Source organism: Bombina bombina, chromosome 4 (genome assembly GCF_027579735.1).
Source record: "Bombina bombina isolate aBomBom1 chromosome 4, aBomBom1.pri, whole genome shotgun sequence".
NCBI lineage: Eukaryota > Metazoa > Chordata > Amphibia > Anura > Bombinatoridae > Bombina > Bombina bombina.
The window spans coordinates 864,912,096-864,928,319 of NC_069502.1; the positions used below are offsets into that span (position 1 = coordinate 864,912,096).

General features: G+C 38.0%; 1 protein-coding gene across 2 annotated transcripts in view; it reads left to right on the forward strand.

The window, feature by feature from the left end:
* The window catches only part of LOC128657336 (zinc finger MYM-type protein 1), a 116,983-nt gene that overhangs the window by 1,371 nt on the left and 99,388 nt on the right, over positions 1 to 16,224 (forward strand). The window contains exons 2-4 of one of the 2 annotated variants that reach the window (XM_053711644.1): positions 1 to 4,161; positions 4,405 to 4,531; positions 8,681 to 8,764. The exon at positions 1 to 4,161 is cut by the window's left edge and continues 590 nt beyond it. In XM_053711644.1, coding sequence (XP_053567619.1) covers positions 4,120 to 4,161; positions 4,405 to 4,531; positions 8,681 to 8,764 — 253 coding nt within the window. In that variant the 5' untranslated portion in view covers positions 1 to 4,119. The remainder of the gene's footprint in view (positions 4,162 to 4,404; positions 4,532 to 8,680; positions 8,765 to 16,224) is intronic. The other variant, XM_053711643.1, reaches the window with a different exon arrangement.

The window sequence follows — 16,224 nt, forward strand, 5'->3', positions numbered from 1 at the left end:
CAAAAATAAATAAAATAGACTTGACACTTGATCATTGCATCAAACAGCAATCATTAAAGTTATGGTACACTTTAAATAATCAAATGCCATAAATGTAATCTCTGCCATTAAAAAAAGTATATGTTTATCTTATTTTTTAAATCCATCTGTGAAAGAGTTAAATTAGGGCATATAGTAATGATTCTATTACAATGTTATGCCGGCTCACATGGATGCACTCCCTTTTTTTTTTTTTTTTAATGACAATTCCAGTGAACATCCAATCAACATGTGTGTCAGTTGACAATCATAAAGTCCAGCCCTTTAAAGCCCATAGAAAGCCTATGTAAAAAGTGGATGTGACTGCTCTATACAGCTCAGCTCAGCCAAAAGAGGGGGGGGGGGTCGAAGGAACAGACAATACCAATTAGGATTATAAACATTTTATTATAAAATAAATATATATATATTATACACTTTTAAAAAAAAAAATTGGTTTTACTTGCAAACTGATGTTTTATTGCAACATTTTTATAGTCTGAAATTTACCATCACTTGAACATTCCTGCTTTTTCAAATAAAGATAGCAAGAGAACAAAGATAATAGGAGTAAATTAGAAAGATGCTTAAAATTGCGTGGTCTATCTGAATTATGAAAGACAAATTTTGGGTTTACTATCCCTTTAACATGACAGTGTACAATACATTTTTTCTTTGCATAAATGTTTTGTAGATGATCCATTTATAAAGCCCATCTGGTAGTATTTTAATTAAAATGTATAGTTTTGCTTATTTATTAAGAACATTGTGCTGATTTTCAGTCTCCTAACCAAGCCCCACAGTGCCAGATGTATACGCATGTCTACAGACCCCTGCAGGCTCCCCTTTATGTTATCTGTCTTTTCATATGCAGGGGAGGTGGGGAGTGTCTGCTCTTTTTGTTTACCCAGCCCCTTTCAGTGGGTGTCCCAGACTACCTCATCAACAGTGCTAAACTGGCAGCTTCTAAGTAATATTTAAAAGGTTTTATACTGGATTTTTAGATCAGCATCTGTGCATATTCTTCTTTGTAGCAGTGTCTATTACATGCAGTTATATGAAAATTGGTGAATACTGTCCCTTTAATACACATCTCATGTTGCTAGGACAGGTTTACATTGAAAAATATTATATAAAGATATGGTACTTTTAGTGTTCTAACAATTTTTTAAATAGGCCATAGTAGCTAAAAAAAAAAAACTAAAATTGTGTGCAGGTGCAACAAGTAACACACATGTCAGTTCACTACAGTAAACATCAATGTTTTCTACAAACAATTTAATATCTGAATCTCTGTTTACAAACATTTTGAAAGGTTTAAAGGGACAGTCAACACCAAAATTGTTATTGTTTAAGAAGATAGTTAACACCTTTACTACCCATTCCCCAGCTTTGCACAACCAATATACTTAATAACATTTAAACCTCTAAATTTCTACCCGTTTCTAAGCCACTACAGTCAGCCTCTTATTACATGCTTTTATGGTCGCTTTTCACAACAGGAGAGCGCTAGTTCATGTGAGCCATATAGATAACATTATGCTCACACCCAAAGTTGTGCACAACACAGCACTAGTTGGCTAAAATGCAAGTCAATAGATAATAAACAGTCATGTGATCAGTAGGCTGTCAAGAGGCTTAGATACAAGGTAATCACAGAGGTAAAAAGTGTATTTATATAACCATGTTGGCTGTGCAGAACTGGGGATTGGGTAAGAATGGGGTTATCTCTTTAGAAACAATAACATTTTTGGAGTTGATTGTCCCTTTAAAGGGAATAAATGTTGCACAGATTTGTCAGTTATAGAGTTCCAACAATTTTACCTTTTTAACACCATTACAATATTGTATTCCGTCCGAATTTTGCTGGGCTTTAGTGCAGATAGACGGAATACAACGTCCTAACAGCTTGACTTTCCTGAAGGCACTGGCACTTACCTGATGGGATCACAGTCTGGAGGGCGTGCCTAGCATCATAGGGATGCCCCCCTGACGCGATCCCATCATTGAAATCTCGTGATCACGTGCATGATCGCGGGATTTCAAATTGTTTACATCAGGACAGTTGTTCTGATGTAGACATGTTAACCCCGGCATGAAAGGGTTAACAGCCCATAGTAGCTAAAAAAACAAAAATTGGGTGCGAGTGCAAGAAGCTGTTGCACATATGCCAGTTTTTTTTTTTTTTTTTTTTACAGTTTTAAAATCTGAATCTCTGCTCACAAACATTTATTACGGTTTGAGGGGAATAAATGTGGCACTGATTTAAATAGACAATAGTAGGCCCAAAACCAGGAGCAGCAAGTTACAAAGATGCCAGCTCTCAACAGTAATATCTGAATCTCTGCAGTCCAGTCTGGTTAGACATTTTTACAAGAATAAAAAAAAAAAAAATATTGATTGAAATAGTTGAATTAGCCTGTGGCATCCCCACCTATTCTGAAAGTTTCTGGCCTTAGGTCCAAGCTATAGATAAGCTGTGTAAACACAGCCAGCAGAAGAAATTACACTCCCAGTGGGGTATAGAAGAGATAAGATAATAACATTTTAATTTTCAAAGGCTCTCTCCAAGTATAGGTCTTTGGTTTACTGACAGGTATAAGATAAAGAAGCATGTATATGTACACAATGTGATAAAGTAATGAGATCTGATTATACCTACAAGCTCAACGAGTAGTGGACCTACTCAACAGAGGGCCCTGGTGCAATTTTTTTGGGCCCCCCAAAGGTTACTCAGTAGAAAGCAACAGCATTAATATAGATAGATATATCGGCAACCTACACTCATAACAAGGATCCCCTGCATTAGGATTGTACACATTCTGCACATTCCTAAGTATAGACTGTCTGCTTTGGGCCCCTCAAGCACTTGGGCCCTAATGCCACTGCACCAATGGTAGTTCCGCTCCTGAGCTCAACCCATTTTATTAGGTTGTGGCTTCAAAACACAAAATCAGCTATTTAATATACACAAACCTTTAAAAGCAAATTCTCATGCATTTTATACTCTGCAGTTCGTAAAAAAATGAAGTAATCAGAAACACATTAAGGGAAAAACAATTTTACAGTATACTGTCCCTTTAAGATGGAGCATGCAATTTTAAAGGGGCATGAAACCCTCAATTTTTCTTTCATTATTCTGATAGAGAATACAATTTAAAACCTACCATTTTACTTCTATTATTTAATTTGCTTCGTTATTCAGGTATCCTTTGTTGACGAAATAGCAATGCACATGGGTGAGCCAATCACTTGAGGCATCTATGTGAAGCTACCAAACAGCAGCTACTAAGCCTATTTAGATATGCTTTTCAACAAAGGATATAGCAAGAATGAACCAAATTAGTTAATAGAAGTAAATTGGAAAGTTGTTTAAAATTGAATATTCTTTCTAAATCATGAAAGAAAAAAATTGGGTTTAATGTCTAAGCAACTTTCTAAATTACTCCTAGTATCAGTTTTTTCTTCATTCTCTTGGTATCTTTATTTGAAAAGCAGGAAAGTAAGCTTAGGAGCTGGACCGTTTTTGGTTCAGCACCTGAGTAGAGCTTGCTGATTGGTAGCTAATTGTGATGTTTGTGTGATGTAGACACAGATCTGTACATTAAAGGGACACTCAGGTTAAATTCAATTTTCATGATTTAGATACAGCATGTCATTTTAAACAACTTTCCAGTTTACTTCCATTAAAAAAAAAATGTGCACATTCTTTTATATTTACATTTTTTGAGTCATCAGATCCTACTGAGCATGTGCAAGAATTCAGACTATACTATATGCATTTGTGATTGGCTGATTGATATCACATGGTACAAAGGGAGTGGAAATATAAATAACTTTGAAATTTGTTAGAAAAAAATCTACTACTCATTTGAAGTTCAGACTAAGTGCTATTGCATCGTCTTGTTATCTTGCATTTGTTGATTATGCAAATCTAATGAGTTGACTGGTCCTTTAATATATATTATTTACACCCTCCTCTCTAGTTATAGGTCAGTGTTACTGTAAGTGACAAGGTGAGTACTTTACTCAGTGTCAGATCACTAAGTGATCAGAACCAGTTATTGGAGTATTGGGGCTGATTCACGCGTGACCAACAAGATGACGACTGAGAAGAACCAAACCTCAGAGCTGACTGGGGAGGTAAGCATGATTAGTCATATTGTTACTTATCTGCTACTTTGTGTGACATCTGGTACAGAGCGTTTTTATACAACACACAGCGCAACCCCAGGGGGAGTGAGCACACTGACCATATGGGCTGTTCATGGTCACTGGTCAAGCTCTGGATTTCTTCATGGTCATTATCAGAGTCAGTTTGCGCTGTGTGGTTTACTCTTTACAAGTTAAATCCTGTTTTTATGTTTGTTTGCTTTTAATTTTAAGGAACAAATGGAGTTTGATGAAGTTGCAGTTTATTTCTCGGAGGAGGAGTGGGGCTGTTTAACTGAAGAAGAAAAAGAGCTTTATAAGGATGTGATGATGGAGAATTATCAGACCCTCAGGTCTCTAGGTAATTTATATAACTCTACAGGGAACGTGACAAAGAGGAAAACACATTTAAGTGACACATAATCTGGGCTTGTATAAAATCTGTGTGTTGGTTATTACAATCATTTGTTACTTTATAAAATTATTCACGAGATATACAGCTCCATGTCCCTTGCACTGTTCCCTGACTCTTAGGATCTGCATTATAGTTCTTGGTGCAGGAAGCAGCGGCTGTAGTGGGGTTAAGTATCTGTCTACTGTCTCCATTTAGAGGGGGAAATGACCCTTATTTTCAATGCAGGGTCTCACGTCACTGTAACCTGCAGGTGATAACCATAGAAACCAGCTACCGCTGCAGCACCTTTACATTAATGTTCAGTGACAAACCTCATATCCCCATCATCCCAATGCTAATAAAGTAAAAAAATACGGCTAGATTACGAGTTTTGCGTTAAGCTGAAAAAGCAGCGTTAACAGGTCCTAACGCTGTTTTTTCACTACCGCTGCTATTACGAGTCTTGCAGGTTTAGGGGCACCTCACACTTCTTTGGCCTTACCGCAAAACGACTTACGTAAACTTCGTAAACCCTTTTTTCTATGGGACTTCCATAGCACTGGTATTACGAGTCTGTCCTGGGAGGCCAAAAAGTGAGCGGTACACCCTCTACCTCCAAGATTCCTAATGCATTCTAAAGTCAGTAGTTATGAATTTTATGCTACGGCGTTGTAGTGTAAAACTCATAACTAAAGTGCTAAAAAGTACACTAACACCCATAAACTACCTATTAACCCCTAAACCAAGGCCCTCCCGTGTCGCAAACACTAAAATAAAAATTTTAACCCCTAATCTGCCGCTCCGGACATTGCCGCCACTAGAATAAACATATTAACCCCTAAACCGCCGCACTCCCGCTTCTCAAACACTAGTTAAATATTAACCCGTAATCTGCCGTCCCCAACGTCGCCGCCACTATATTAAATGTATTAACCCCTAAATTATTCCTATTTAAAACGAAATACTTACCTATAAAATAACCCTAAGATAGCTACAATATAACTAATAGTTGCATTGTAGCTATCTTAGGGTTTGTTTTTATTTTACAGGCAAGTTTGTATTTATTTTAACTAGGTAGAATAGTTATTAACTATTCAATAACTTCCTAGCTAAAATAAATACAAATTGACCTGTAAAATAAAACCTAACCTAAGTTACACTAACACTACACTACAATTAAATAAATTAACTAAATTAAATACAATTAAATTAGCTAAATCAGAAAAAAACACTAAATTACAGAAAATTAAAAACAAATTACAGATCTTTAAACTAATTACACCTAATCTAATAGCCCTATCAAAAAAAAAAAAGCCCCCCCAAAATGAAAAAAAAACCCTAGCCTAAACTATCAATAGCCCTTAAAAGGGCCTTTTGCGGGGCATTGCCCCTAAGTAATCGTCTGTTTTTACCTGTAAAAAAAAAAACTAACAACCCCCCAACAGTAAAACCCACCACCCACACAACCAACCCCCCAAATAAAACCCTAACTTAAAAAACCCTAGCTCCCCATTGCCCTGAAAAGGGCATTTGGATGGGAATTGCCCTTAAAAGGGAATTTAGCTCTTTTGCAGGCCCAAAGCCCTAACCTAAAAAACCCACCCAATACACCCTTAAAAAATCCTAAAACTAACCCCCGAAGATTCACTTACCAGGAGAAGTCTTCATCCAAGCGGCAAGATGTCCTCAACGAAGCCGGCAGAAGTTGTCCTCCAGACGGGCAGAAGTTGTCCTCCAGACGGGCAGAAGTGGTCCTCCAGACAGGCAGAAGTCTTCATCCAGACGGCATCTTCTATCTTCATCCTTCCGGCGCGGAGTAGGTCCATCTTCAAGACATCCAACGTGGAGCATCCTCTTCAAACGACGGCTTATTCGTAATGAATATCTCTTTAAGTGACGTCATCCAAGATGTCGTCCCTTAGATTCCGATTGGCTGATAGAATTCTATCGGAATTAAGGTAGAAAAAATCCTATTGGCTGATGCAATCGGCCAATAGGATTGAGCTGGCATTCTATTGGCTGTTCCAATCAGCCAATAGAATGCAAGCTCAATCGTATTGGCTGATTGGCTCAGCCAATAGGATTGAAGTTCAATCCTATTGGCTGATCCAATCAGCCAATAGGATTTTTTCTACCTTAATTCCGATTGGCTGATAGAATTCTATCAGCCAATCGGAATCTAAGGCACGCCATCTTGGATGACGTCACTTAAAGAGATATTCATTACGAAGAAGCCATTGTTTGAAGATGGACCCGCTCCGCGCCGGAAGGATGAAGATAGAAGATGCCGTCTGGAGGACCACTTCTGCCGGCTTCATTGAGGACATCTTGCCACTTGGATGAAGACTTCTCCCGGTAAGTGAATCTTCGGGGGTTAGATTTTTTTAAGGGTGTATTGGGTGGGTTTATTTTTAGATTAGGGTTTGGGCCTGCAAAAGAGCTAAATGCCCTTTTAAGGGCAATGCCCATCGAAATGCCCTTTTCAGGGCAATGGGGAGCTTAGGTTTTTTTAGTTAGTATTTTATTTGGGGAGTTGGTTGTGTGGGCGGTGGGTTTTACTGTTGGGGGGTTGTTTGTATTTTTTTTTTACAGGTAAAAGAGCTGATTTCTTTGGGGCAATGCCCCGCAAAGGCCCCTTTAAGGGCTATTGATGGTTTAGTTTAGGCTAGGTTTTTTTTGGGGGGGGGGGCTTTTTTTTATTTTGATAGGGCTATTAGATTAGGTGTAATTATTTTAAAGATCTTGTAATTTGTTTTTTATTTTCTGTAATTTAGTGTTTTTTTTTTTGTGATTTAGCTAATTTAATTGTATTTAATTTAGTTAATTTATTTAATTGTAGTGTTAGGTGTTATTGTAACTTAGGTTAGGTTTTATTTTACAGGTCAATTTGTATTTATTTTAGCTAGGTAGTTATTAAATAGTTAATAACTATTTAATAACTATTCTACCTAGCTAAAATAAATACAAACTTGCCTGTAAAATAAAAATAAACCATAAGCTAGCTACAATGTTACTATTTGTTATATTGTAGCTAGCTTAGGGTTTATTTTATAGGCAAGTATTTGGTTTTAAATAGGAATAATTTAGTTAATGATAGAAATTTTATTTAGATTTATTTTAATATATTTCAATTAGGGGGTGTTAGGGTTAGACTTAGGTTTAGGGTTAATACATTTAATATAGTGGCTGCGACATTGGGGGCGGCAGATTAGGGGTTAATATGTGTAGGTAGGTTGCGGCGACATTGGGGGCGGCAGATTATGGCTTAATAAATATAATGTAGGTGTTGGCGATGTCCGGAGCGGCATATTAGGGGTTAATAAGAATAATGTAGGTGTTGCCGATGTTGGGGGCGGCAGATTAGGGGTGTTTAGACTCGGGGTTCGTGTTAGGTGTAAACATAAAATGTGTTTCCCCATAGGAATGAATGGGGCTGCGTAACTGAGTTTTACGCTGCTTTTTTGCAGGTGTTTAGACTTTTTCTCAGCCGGCTCTCCCCATTGGTGTCAATGGAGAAATCGTGCACGAGCACTTACGGCCAGCTCACTTAAGCAGCGCTGGTATTGGAGTGCGGTATGGAGTTCAATTTTGCTCTATGCTCACTTCTTGCCTGTTAACGCCGGGTTTGTAAAAACCTGTAATATCAGCGCTGTAACTAAGTGAGCGGTGAGAAAAAACTGCCCATGGCACCCCCAGCTCCTAACGCAAAACTTGTAATCTGGCCGATATATAACTGTCGGAATATGGATTTTGTGTATTTTAAATACAAACCTCTTTCATTCAAATAGGGTTCTAGAAATGTGAGAATGAAAAAATCAAACTGGGTTATATCAAATATATTTATTTTTATATTTGGTTTAAAGACGCATACAATACACTGCATTACATTCTAAATTTCATTAGAAGATTATTAGCAATATACTTTATAATTGCAAATGTATTTTTATTTTTTGCTATAAAATATAATCTATTACTCAAAAGCTATTTGCGGTTATTCGGTTAAGTTAAAATAATTTTCAGCAGCAGGATCTCTTCTTTTTACTGAGTAATTATTTATTTTTGGCACCATATAGTGTTTTTTGTTCCCCACATAATCTGTGATTTATGTCCATACAGGATATGTGCCTGAGAAACCTGTACTTGTTACAAAGATTGAGGATAGAGAGGAGCCGTTCGTGTGCAGTTTACCAACTACCAAAGGTGAGTAATAAATTCCTATGTGACAGTTTACCATAAAGTAACGTTTCTTGTTTAGTAAATTTATCTACTGTGGACCATATATCTTGGCTCACCCTAATAGCTCTCACCAACAAAGAGTTGTTCCCTTTAAAGGAGAATGGACTTCTCCTGATACCTGATGTTGTTGTTCTTTTTTCCACTCTCCTAATAAGATGTGCAGTTAGGACTATTAGGCTAGATTACAAGTGGAGCTTCGTTTTGCGCTCCCACTCGCACGCTAACTCCGCTAGAATTCAGCTTTTTTCGCGGCGGTAGGTAGAGAGCTTTATTTCAAGTTGAAAGTAAAAAGATTCACACAAGCACTAACCCAACGTGCACAAAAAGCCGAAGTTAAAATATCGCAACCACGTTAACGTATTCCCCAGAGAAGTCAATGGAGCAAGAAAAGTGGAAAAACTTTAACACCCTACCCGCACACAAACCCGGTCGCATTTTCTCAAGTGCGCTAACCTGGCATGAAAATATGAATATTTCATATTCCAATGTTCTTTACATAGCAGAATATGTTCTATTTTATTCATAAATAAATACCGGCATTTCTACATGTATATCTCATGGTATTTTGGTACACTATAGAGATATAGGTGTCTATTTATCAAGCTCCGAACGGAGCTTGATGCCCTGTGTTTAGGCTCACCAGAAACACAAGTTATAAAGCAGCGGTTTAAAGACCGCTGCTACATAACCTGTCCGCCTGCTCTGAGGCGGCAGACAGACAGACATCGCTGAAAATCAACCCAATCCAATACGATCGGGTTGATTGACACCCTCTGCCGGCGGCCGATTGGCATTTATCGATGTGCAGCAGACATGGTTCGCTATAGCGGATCATGTCCGTCTTCACAATATTAAATGGATCCCGTATAGAGAGAGATATATTATAAATATGTATAGGAATATCTATTTAAATAAACATAGAACATAAAAAAATGGTTAAGATGCACCAGAGCAAACTTCCCGTTGGGGGCGTTTCCTAACCGAAACTCCAACTATATAATATACACCAAAAACAGAGTATAGAAGAAAAAAAAAAAAAGCAAACCACAAACAGAACACAAAAAGTCCTTGGTAGCCAAAATTAAGGCAGCACTCTGTTAGAAGATGATCAAGTCTTGATGGAAGCTGATCTGGAGAAGAAAAAACAGAGGCGCCACAATGGCCTAGTATCACCAAACCAGGAAATAATGAATATGAGACAAATGGGTACTCACAAAATAAATGCACCCAATAGTGCTAATGGGGCAGACTGGAACTTCGCAGTAGTCCAGCTCACTGTATATGGACAAGCTGTAAACCCAAGCAGGAAGATTCCAACAGATTTACCACCGGCACCTGAATAGCAATATAAAGCAAAGCTACCCAATAGCCTAGTACAGTCTAATCAGACAGGGTAGTGAGAAGTGATTGCACTTACAAGACAGACAGCACCTCCAGGTACAATATAGGCAAACTGGGACTTCTCAGCTGCCCAGTATACTGGACTCCCTTGCAAACAGGGATACACTCAAAATTCCAAGAAGTAGGATGATAAAACTCCAAAAAGTATAATAAAAACAATAATTTATTTTAAAAGCAACCTGTTTCTTAGCCTCTAAAGGGCTGTTTCCTCAGGCTATTCTATACAACATTAAAATATAAACTTGCTGTTTAAAAGATATCTAATCCTATGATTGGTTAATTAGTTAATACCATCTGTGTGTGAAGCTTCATTTCATTGGTCACCATGGTAACGAAGCATAAACTGCAAAAGGTGTATAATCAAGTGGTTACATCTGTAGGTGGACCTTAATTCAATTGGATACTATGGTAAGACAACATAAACACAAGATATAAACATATACAGTAGTCATGACATGATATGCCTATCTTAAATTGGCCCCATATAGTCACATCATTAGAATACACCTATGTATGAATGTAGGGATGTGCATAGAATTACAGGGAGTACTCCAATGCCATAATACAGAGACTCCCCATACCAGACACAATCCCTTGTTCATGTATTATCAGTAAGTGCATGTAAAATCAAACCTAGTCAGGCCATGATGCTGTATCAGTGAAATTTATAAACGTGTGTAACAATATAAATAATGGGTAATGTTAAACTTATCACGCACCTATAAAAATCCACAACACAGTTGTTAAGGTGTGCAGAGGTATCGCCGCCATCAGACTATGCTCCTTGGTCCCTCCCCAAAAAGAGGGTGTGTGTGATCACAGCCTATCCTGCAATACTATGGGCCCTGTCAGACCCCTATAGAGGCTGAGAAACGCGTTGCTTTAAAAAAAAAAAAAAAAGGTTTTATTATGCACTTGCTGCTTTTTGGAGTTTTATCTTCCTTCTTCTTGGAACTTGGAGTGTTTCCTGTTTGCAAGGGAGTCCAGTCTACTAGGCAGCTGAGAAGTCCCAGTTTGCCTCTATTGCACCTGGAGGTGCTGTCTATCTTGTAAGTGCAATCACTTATTACTACCCTGTCTGATTAGACTTTACTAGGATATGGTAGCTTTGCTTTAAATCCCTATTCAGGTGCTGGTGGTAAATCTGTTGGAATCCTCCTGCTTGGGTTTACAGCTTGTCCATATACAGTGAGCTGGACTACTGCAAAGTTACAGCCTGCCCCATTAGCACCATTGGGTGCATTTATTTTTTGAGTACCCATTTGTCTCATATTTATTATTTCCTGATTTGGTGATACTAGGTCATTGTGGTGCCTCTGTTTTTTCTTCTACATAGAACATTGTTCTATGTGCAGAACATTTGAATTCAAAATATTTACAGTAAATACACAGTATAACATTTTATTAAAGGGACACTCAGTCAAAATTAAACTTTCATTATTCAGATAGAGCATGCAATTTTAAAGAACTTTCCAATTTACTTCCATTAACCAAATGTGCACAGTCTTTTTTAATATTTAAACTTTTTGAGTCACCAGCTCCTACTGAGCATGTGCAAGAATTCACAGAATAAGCGTGTATGCATTTGTGATTGGCTGATGGCTGTCACATGGTACAGGGGGAGTGGAAATAGACCTAACTTTTTAAATTGTCAGAAAAAAAATCTACTACTCATTTGACGTTCAGACTAAGTCCTATTGCATTGTCTTATCTTGCATTTGTTGATTATGCAAATCTACTGTGTTGACTGGTCGTTTTTTTTTGTTTTTTTTTTAAATGTGTTTTTATTGAGGTAATATAGAATATCAACAAAAGCAAGGTTACAATATAGTCATAATACAGTATTTTGCATTGAGACAAAACAATAATGAAAACATGTCTACATTATATGACTGGTCCTTTTAAATATGAATTTTTCATAAATATGCGGTTTCATGTTTTCATCTACTTGATTGCAAAGGGCTCCAATTCACTAAAATTAATGTTTATATATGTATACATATGTATTATTTATGTGTATACACTCACCGGTCACTTTATTAGGTACATCTTGCTAGTACCGGGTTGGACCCCCTTTTGCCTTCAGAACTGCCTTAACCCCTTAGTGACCAGACCATTTTTCAATTTTCTTACCGTTAAGGACCAGGGCTATTTTTACATTTCTGCTGTTTGTGTTTAGCTGTAATTTTCCTCTTACTCATTTACTGTACCAACACATATTATATACTGTTTTTCTCTCCATTAAATGGACTTTCTAAAGATACCATTATTTTCATTATATCATATATTTTACTATAAAAACAATTCTAAAATAGAATGGAAAAAAAAACACTTTTTCTAACTTTGACCCCAAAATCTGTTACACATCTACAACCACCAAAAAACACCCATGCTAAATAGTTTCTAAATTACCCACTGTTTACATGTCCATTTGCATTTTTTGCAAGTTATAGGACAATAAGTAAAAGTAGACAATAAGTACAATTGTTAAGGTTACCAACGACTTACTTACAGGCCACTTCTCTCTACTTATCCTCCTTGATCTGTCTGCAGCCTTTGATACTGTTGATCACCCTCTTTTGCTCCATACCCTCCAATCCTTCGGCATCTGCAACACGGCGCTCTCTTAGTTCTATTCCTATCTGTCTAACCGTACCTTTAGTGTAGCCTTCTCTGGGGCATCCTCTGCCCCGTTACCTCCTTTCTGTTGGGGTACCGCAAGGCTCGGTCCCCTTATCTTCTCAATCTACACGTCCTCATTAGGTTCCTTAATAAAGTCCCACGGGTTTCACTATCATTTGTATGCCGACGATACCCAAATCTACCTCTCTGCACAGGAACTATATCCTTCCTTGCTAACCCGTGTCACTAACTGTCTCTCATAGCTCATCTTGGATGTCGTCCTCAAGCGAAATCTCTCCAAAACTGAGCTCCTTATTTTCCACCCATCTTCCAAAATCTCTACCCCCCATGTCTCTAACTGTTGATAACTCCATCATTACCCCCAACTTAACATGCCCGATGTCTTGGGGTCACAATTGACTCAGCTATTTATTTTACTCCTCACACTCAGTCCTTGGCTAAAGCCTGCCGCTTCCCACCTTTAAAAACATTGCTAAAACCAGACATTTCCTTACACAAGACACAACTAAGATTTTAATCCACTGTCTCATTCTTTCCCACCTCGATTACTGCAACTCCATCCTCTCTGGTCTCCCTAGCTGCCGCCTAGCTTCTTTACAATCCATAATGAATGCCTCTGCCAGGCTCATCTTCCTTGCACGTTGCTCTTCATCTGCCGCACCTCTCTGCCAATCCCTTCACTGGCTTCCTCTTGCCTCCAGGATTAAACACAAATCTCTCAATTGCGTTGCTCCCCCCTACATCTCAGACCTTGTCTCCAGATACTCTCCCTCCCGACCGCTCCGCTCATGATCTCCTACACTCCTCTCTTGTTAACTCCTCACATTACCGTTTACGATATTTCTCCAGACTGGCTCCCATCTTATGGAACTCTCTGCCTCACTCCACAAGACTCTCCCCTAGTTTTAAAAGCTTCAAGTGCTCCCTGAACACTCTACTATTCAGGGACGCATACAACCTACTCTAAGCTTCCTATCTACACTGCTATCCCCTTAAACCCCATAGCATGTAAGCCTATGAGCCCAGCTCGACTACATCAATGCAATTCTCGGCAGGACCCTCTACTCATTTGATCCCTGTAATTGTTTTTATATACCACCTATGTTTATAGCACTGCGGAACCTGTTGGCGCTCTACAAATACATGATGAGGATAACCAAAAGTAGAACTTTGCTATTTCCAAACTTTTTTTTTTTTTTTTCTGTCAGGAATCCCTGAATAACCCTTCACATGTATATATTTTATTTTTAGAAGACAACCCAAAGTATTGATCTAGGCCTATTTTGTTATTTCATGCCACCATTTCACCTCAAAATGCGATAAAAAAAAACAAAACTTTTTTCACAAACTTTAGGTTTCTCACTGAAATTATTTACAAACGGCTTGTAAATGCTTCTCTGGGGTCCCCTTTGTTCAGAGATAGCAGACATATATGGCTTTGGCATAAATTTTTAGTAATTAGAAGGCCACTAAATGCCGATGCGCACCACACTTGTATTATGCCCAGCATTGAAGGGGTTAATTAGGGAGCTTGTAGGGTTAATTTTAGCTTTAGTGTAGAGATCAGCCTCCCACCTGATACATCCCAATCCCGGATCCCTCCCCCACCTCACAATTGTCACCGCCATCTAGAGCTGCAACAATAATCGATTATGAAAATAGTTATCAACGAATCTCATAATCGATTAGTTGGTTTGCAATTAGTTGCTCTATGCACAGCACCAGCTGCTTGCTTCACTCTGTGTTTTATGGTTAAACCCTTAGCATAAAGGTTGTCTACAGACATTTTACTTTTCACTTTTTCAGGACACTATAGGTTTCTCTTTAAGTTTTACATCTACTTCTGTCTTATGTGCAACCCAGAAATAAAATAGGAGTCATAATTTGTATTGTTTATATTATATCAGGTGATTTGGGACTGTGCTTTGCATGATATAGTGCTGAGCTTGTTATTTACACCTAGCCCTAGATTGATGACATTTGTTATATGAATTTATGTCACTGTTGCCTGTTTGCATAATTTTTAGCGGATCGCTTGCTGTTGCTGATTATATGTACTCTATAGATAAATGTGTAAGTCTGTGTCCTGTTACTGATATATAGGCCCCTAGTTATGAAGATTTGTCGGACCTGATCCGACAGTGCGGATCAGGTCCGACAGACACCGCCCCCTGCAGACTCACGGCCAATGGGCCGCCAGCAGGGGGTTGTCAATCAACCCGATCGTACTCGATTGGGTTAATTTCCGGCGATGTGTGTCCGCCTGCTCAGAGCAGGCGGACAGGTTATGGAGCAGCGGTCTTTGTGACCGCTGCTTCATAACTGGTGTTAATGGCAAGCCTGCAGGATCGCCAGAAACACGAGGCATCAAGCTCCTTTCGGAGCTTGATACATATGCCCCATAGTCTTTAGCCCTTTTGCCCTTTTTTTTTATATATATTTTTAATTAATTGGAATATGTACCAAATTCAACCTCTAAGTATATATCTGCTATTTTAAGAGTGGACTAGATATTTTTTTCCCCTAACCTTTATAGCTGGTTGTTTACCATTGCATATAGATATTTTTATGTCAGAATGAAAACCAGGCTTACTTTAAGAGGCCCCTTGCATTGGTGAAAGCTAACAAAGATAAATAGCCCACCTTGGTGAAATTTGCAAAAACCCTACTTACGCATCTCAGGCACCTCAATACCATCTGAACGCCTCTTCTCTGCTGCAGGCAAAATAGCTTGAAAAAAGAGACATCCTCAGCCAGGAGCATGTGAAAATTTCATTGTAAAATTTCTGAAAGAGTATATAACAGAATGTTATAAACAGTGGAGGTCTACCTATTACTAGTTCTACCTCTTTTCAAACAGTTTGTGTGTTTTTTTGTTCTGCTGCTTAAAAAAATTGGACCAACAGTTGTGTTAATGTAAAGTTTTAGTCTGAAGTTTATATTTATAACATTCAGTATATGTATTTTATTTAAAATATAAGAAAAAATTATTTATTTAGTTTTTTTCCGATTAGTCGATTAATCGAAAAAAATAATTGGCCGATTAATCAATTATAAAAATAATAGTTAGTTGCAGCCCTACTGCCATCTTAAAGTGAAAGTAAATCTAGGATTAACTATTGAAACAAAGGGGACTTTCATTCATAAAGTATAAGATACTTCATGTAGAAAGCTCCTTTATTTTTTTTCAATCGATCACCGTTTTTAGCTGCTACAGCAGCCCATGGGCGCCAAGCTGGATTTACCGCATGGCTATTGGCTAAGAGGTGAAAACGTCACCTCTTGGCAAAAAAAAAAAAAAAAAAAAATTAGCAAAATTTTTTACTAGTGCAAATATAGGGGCACTTTATTTATGTGTTACTTGTAGTAACTGGAGTTGC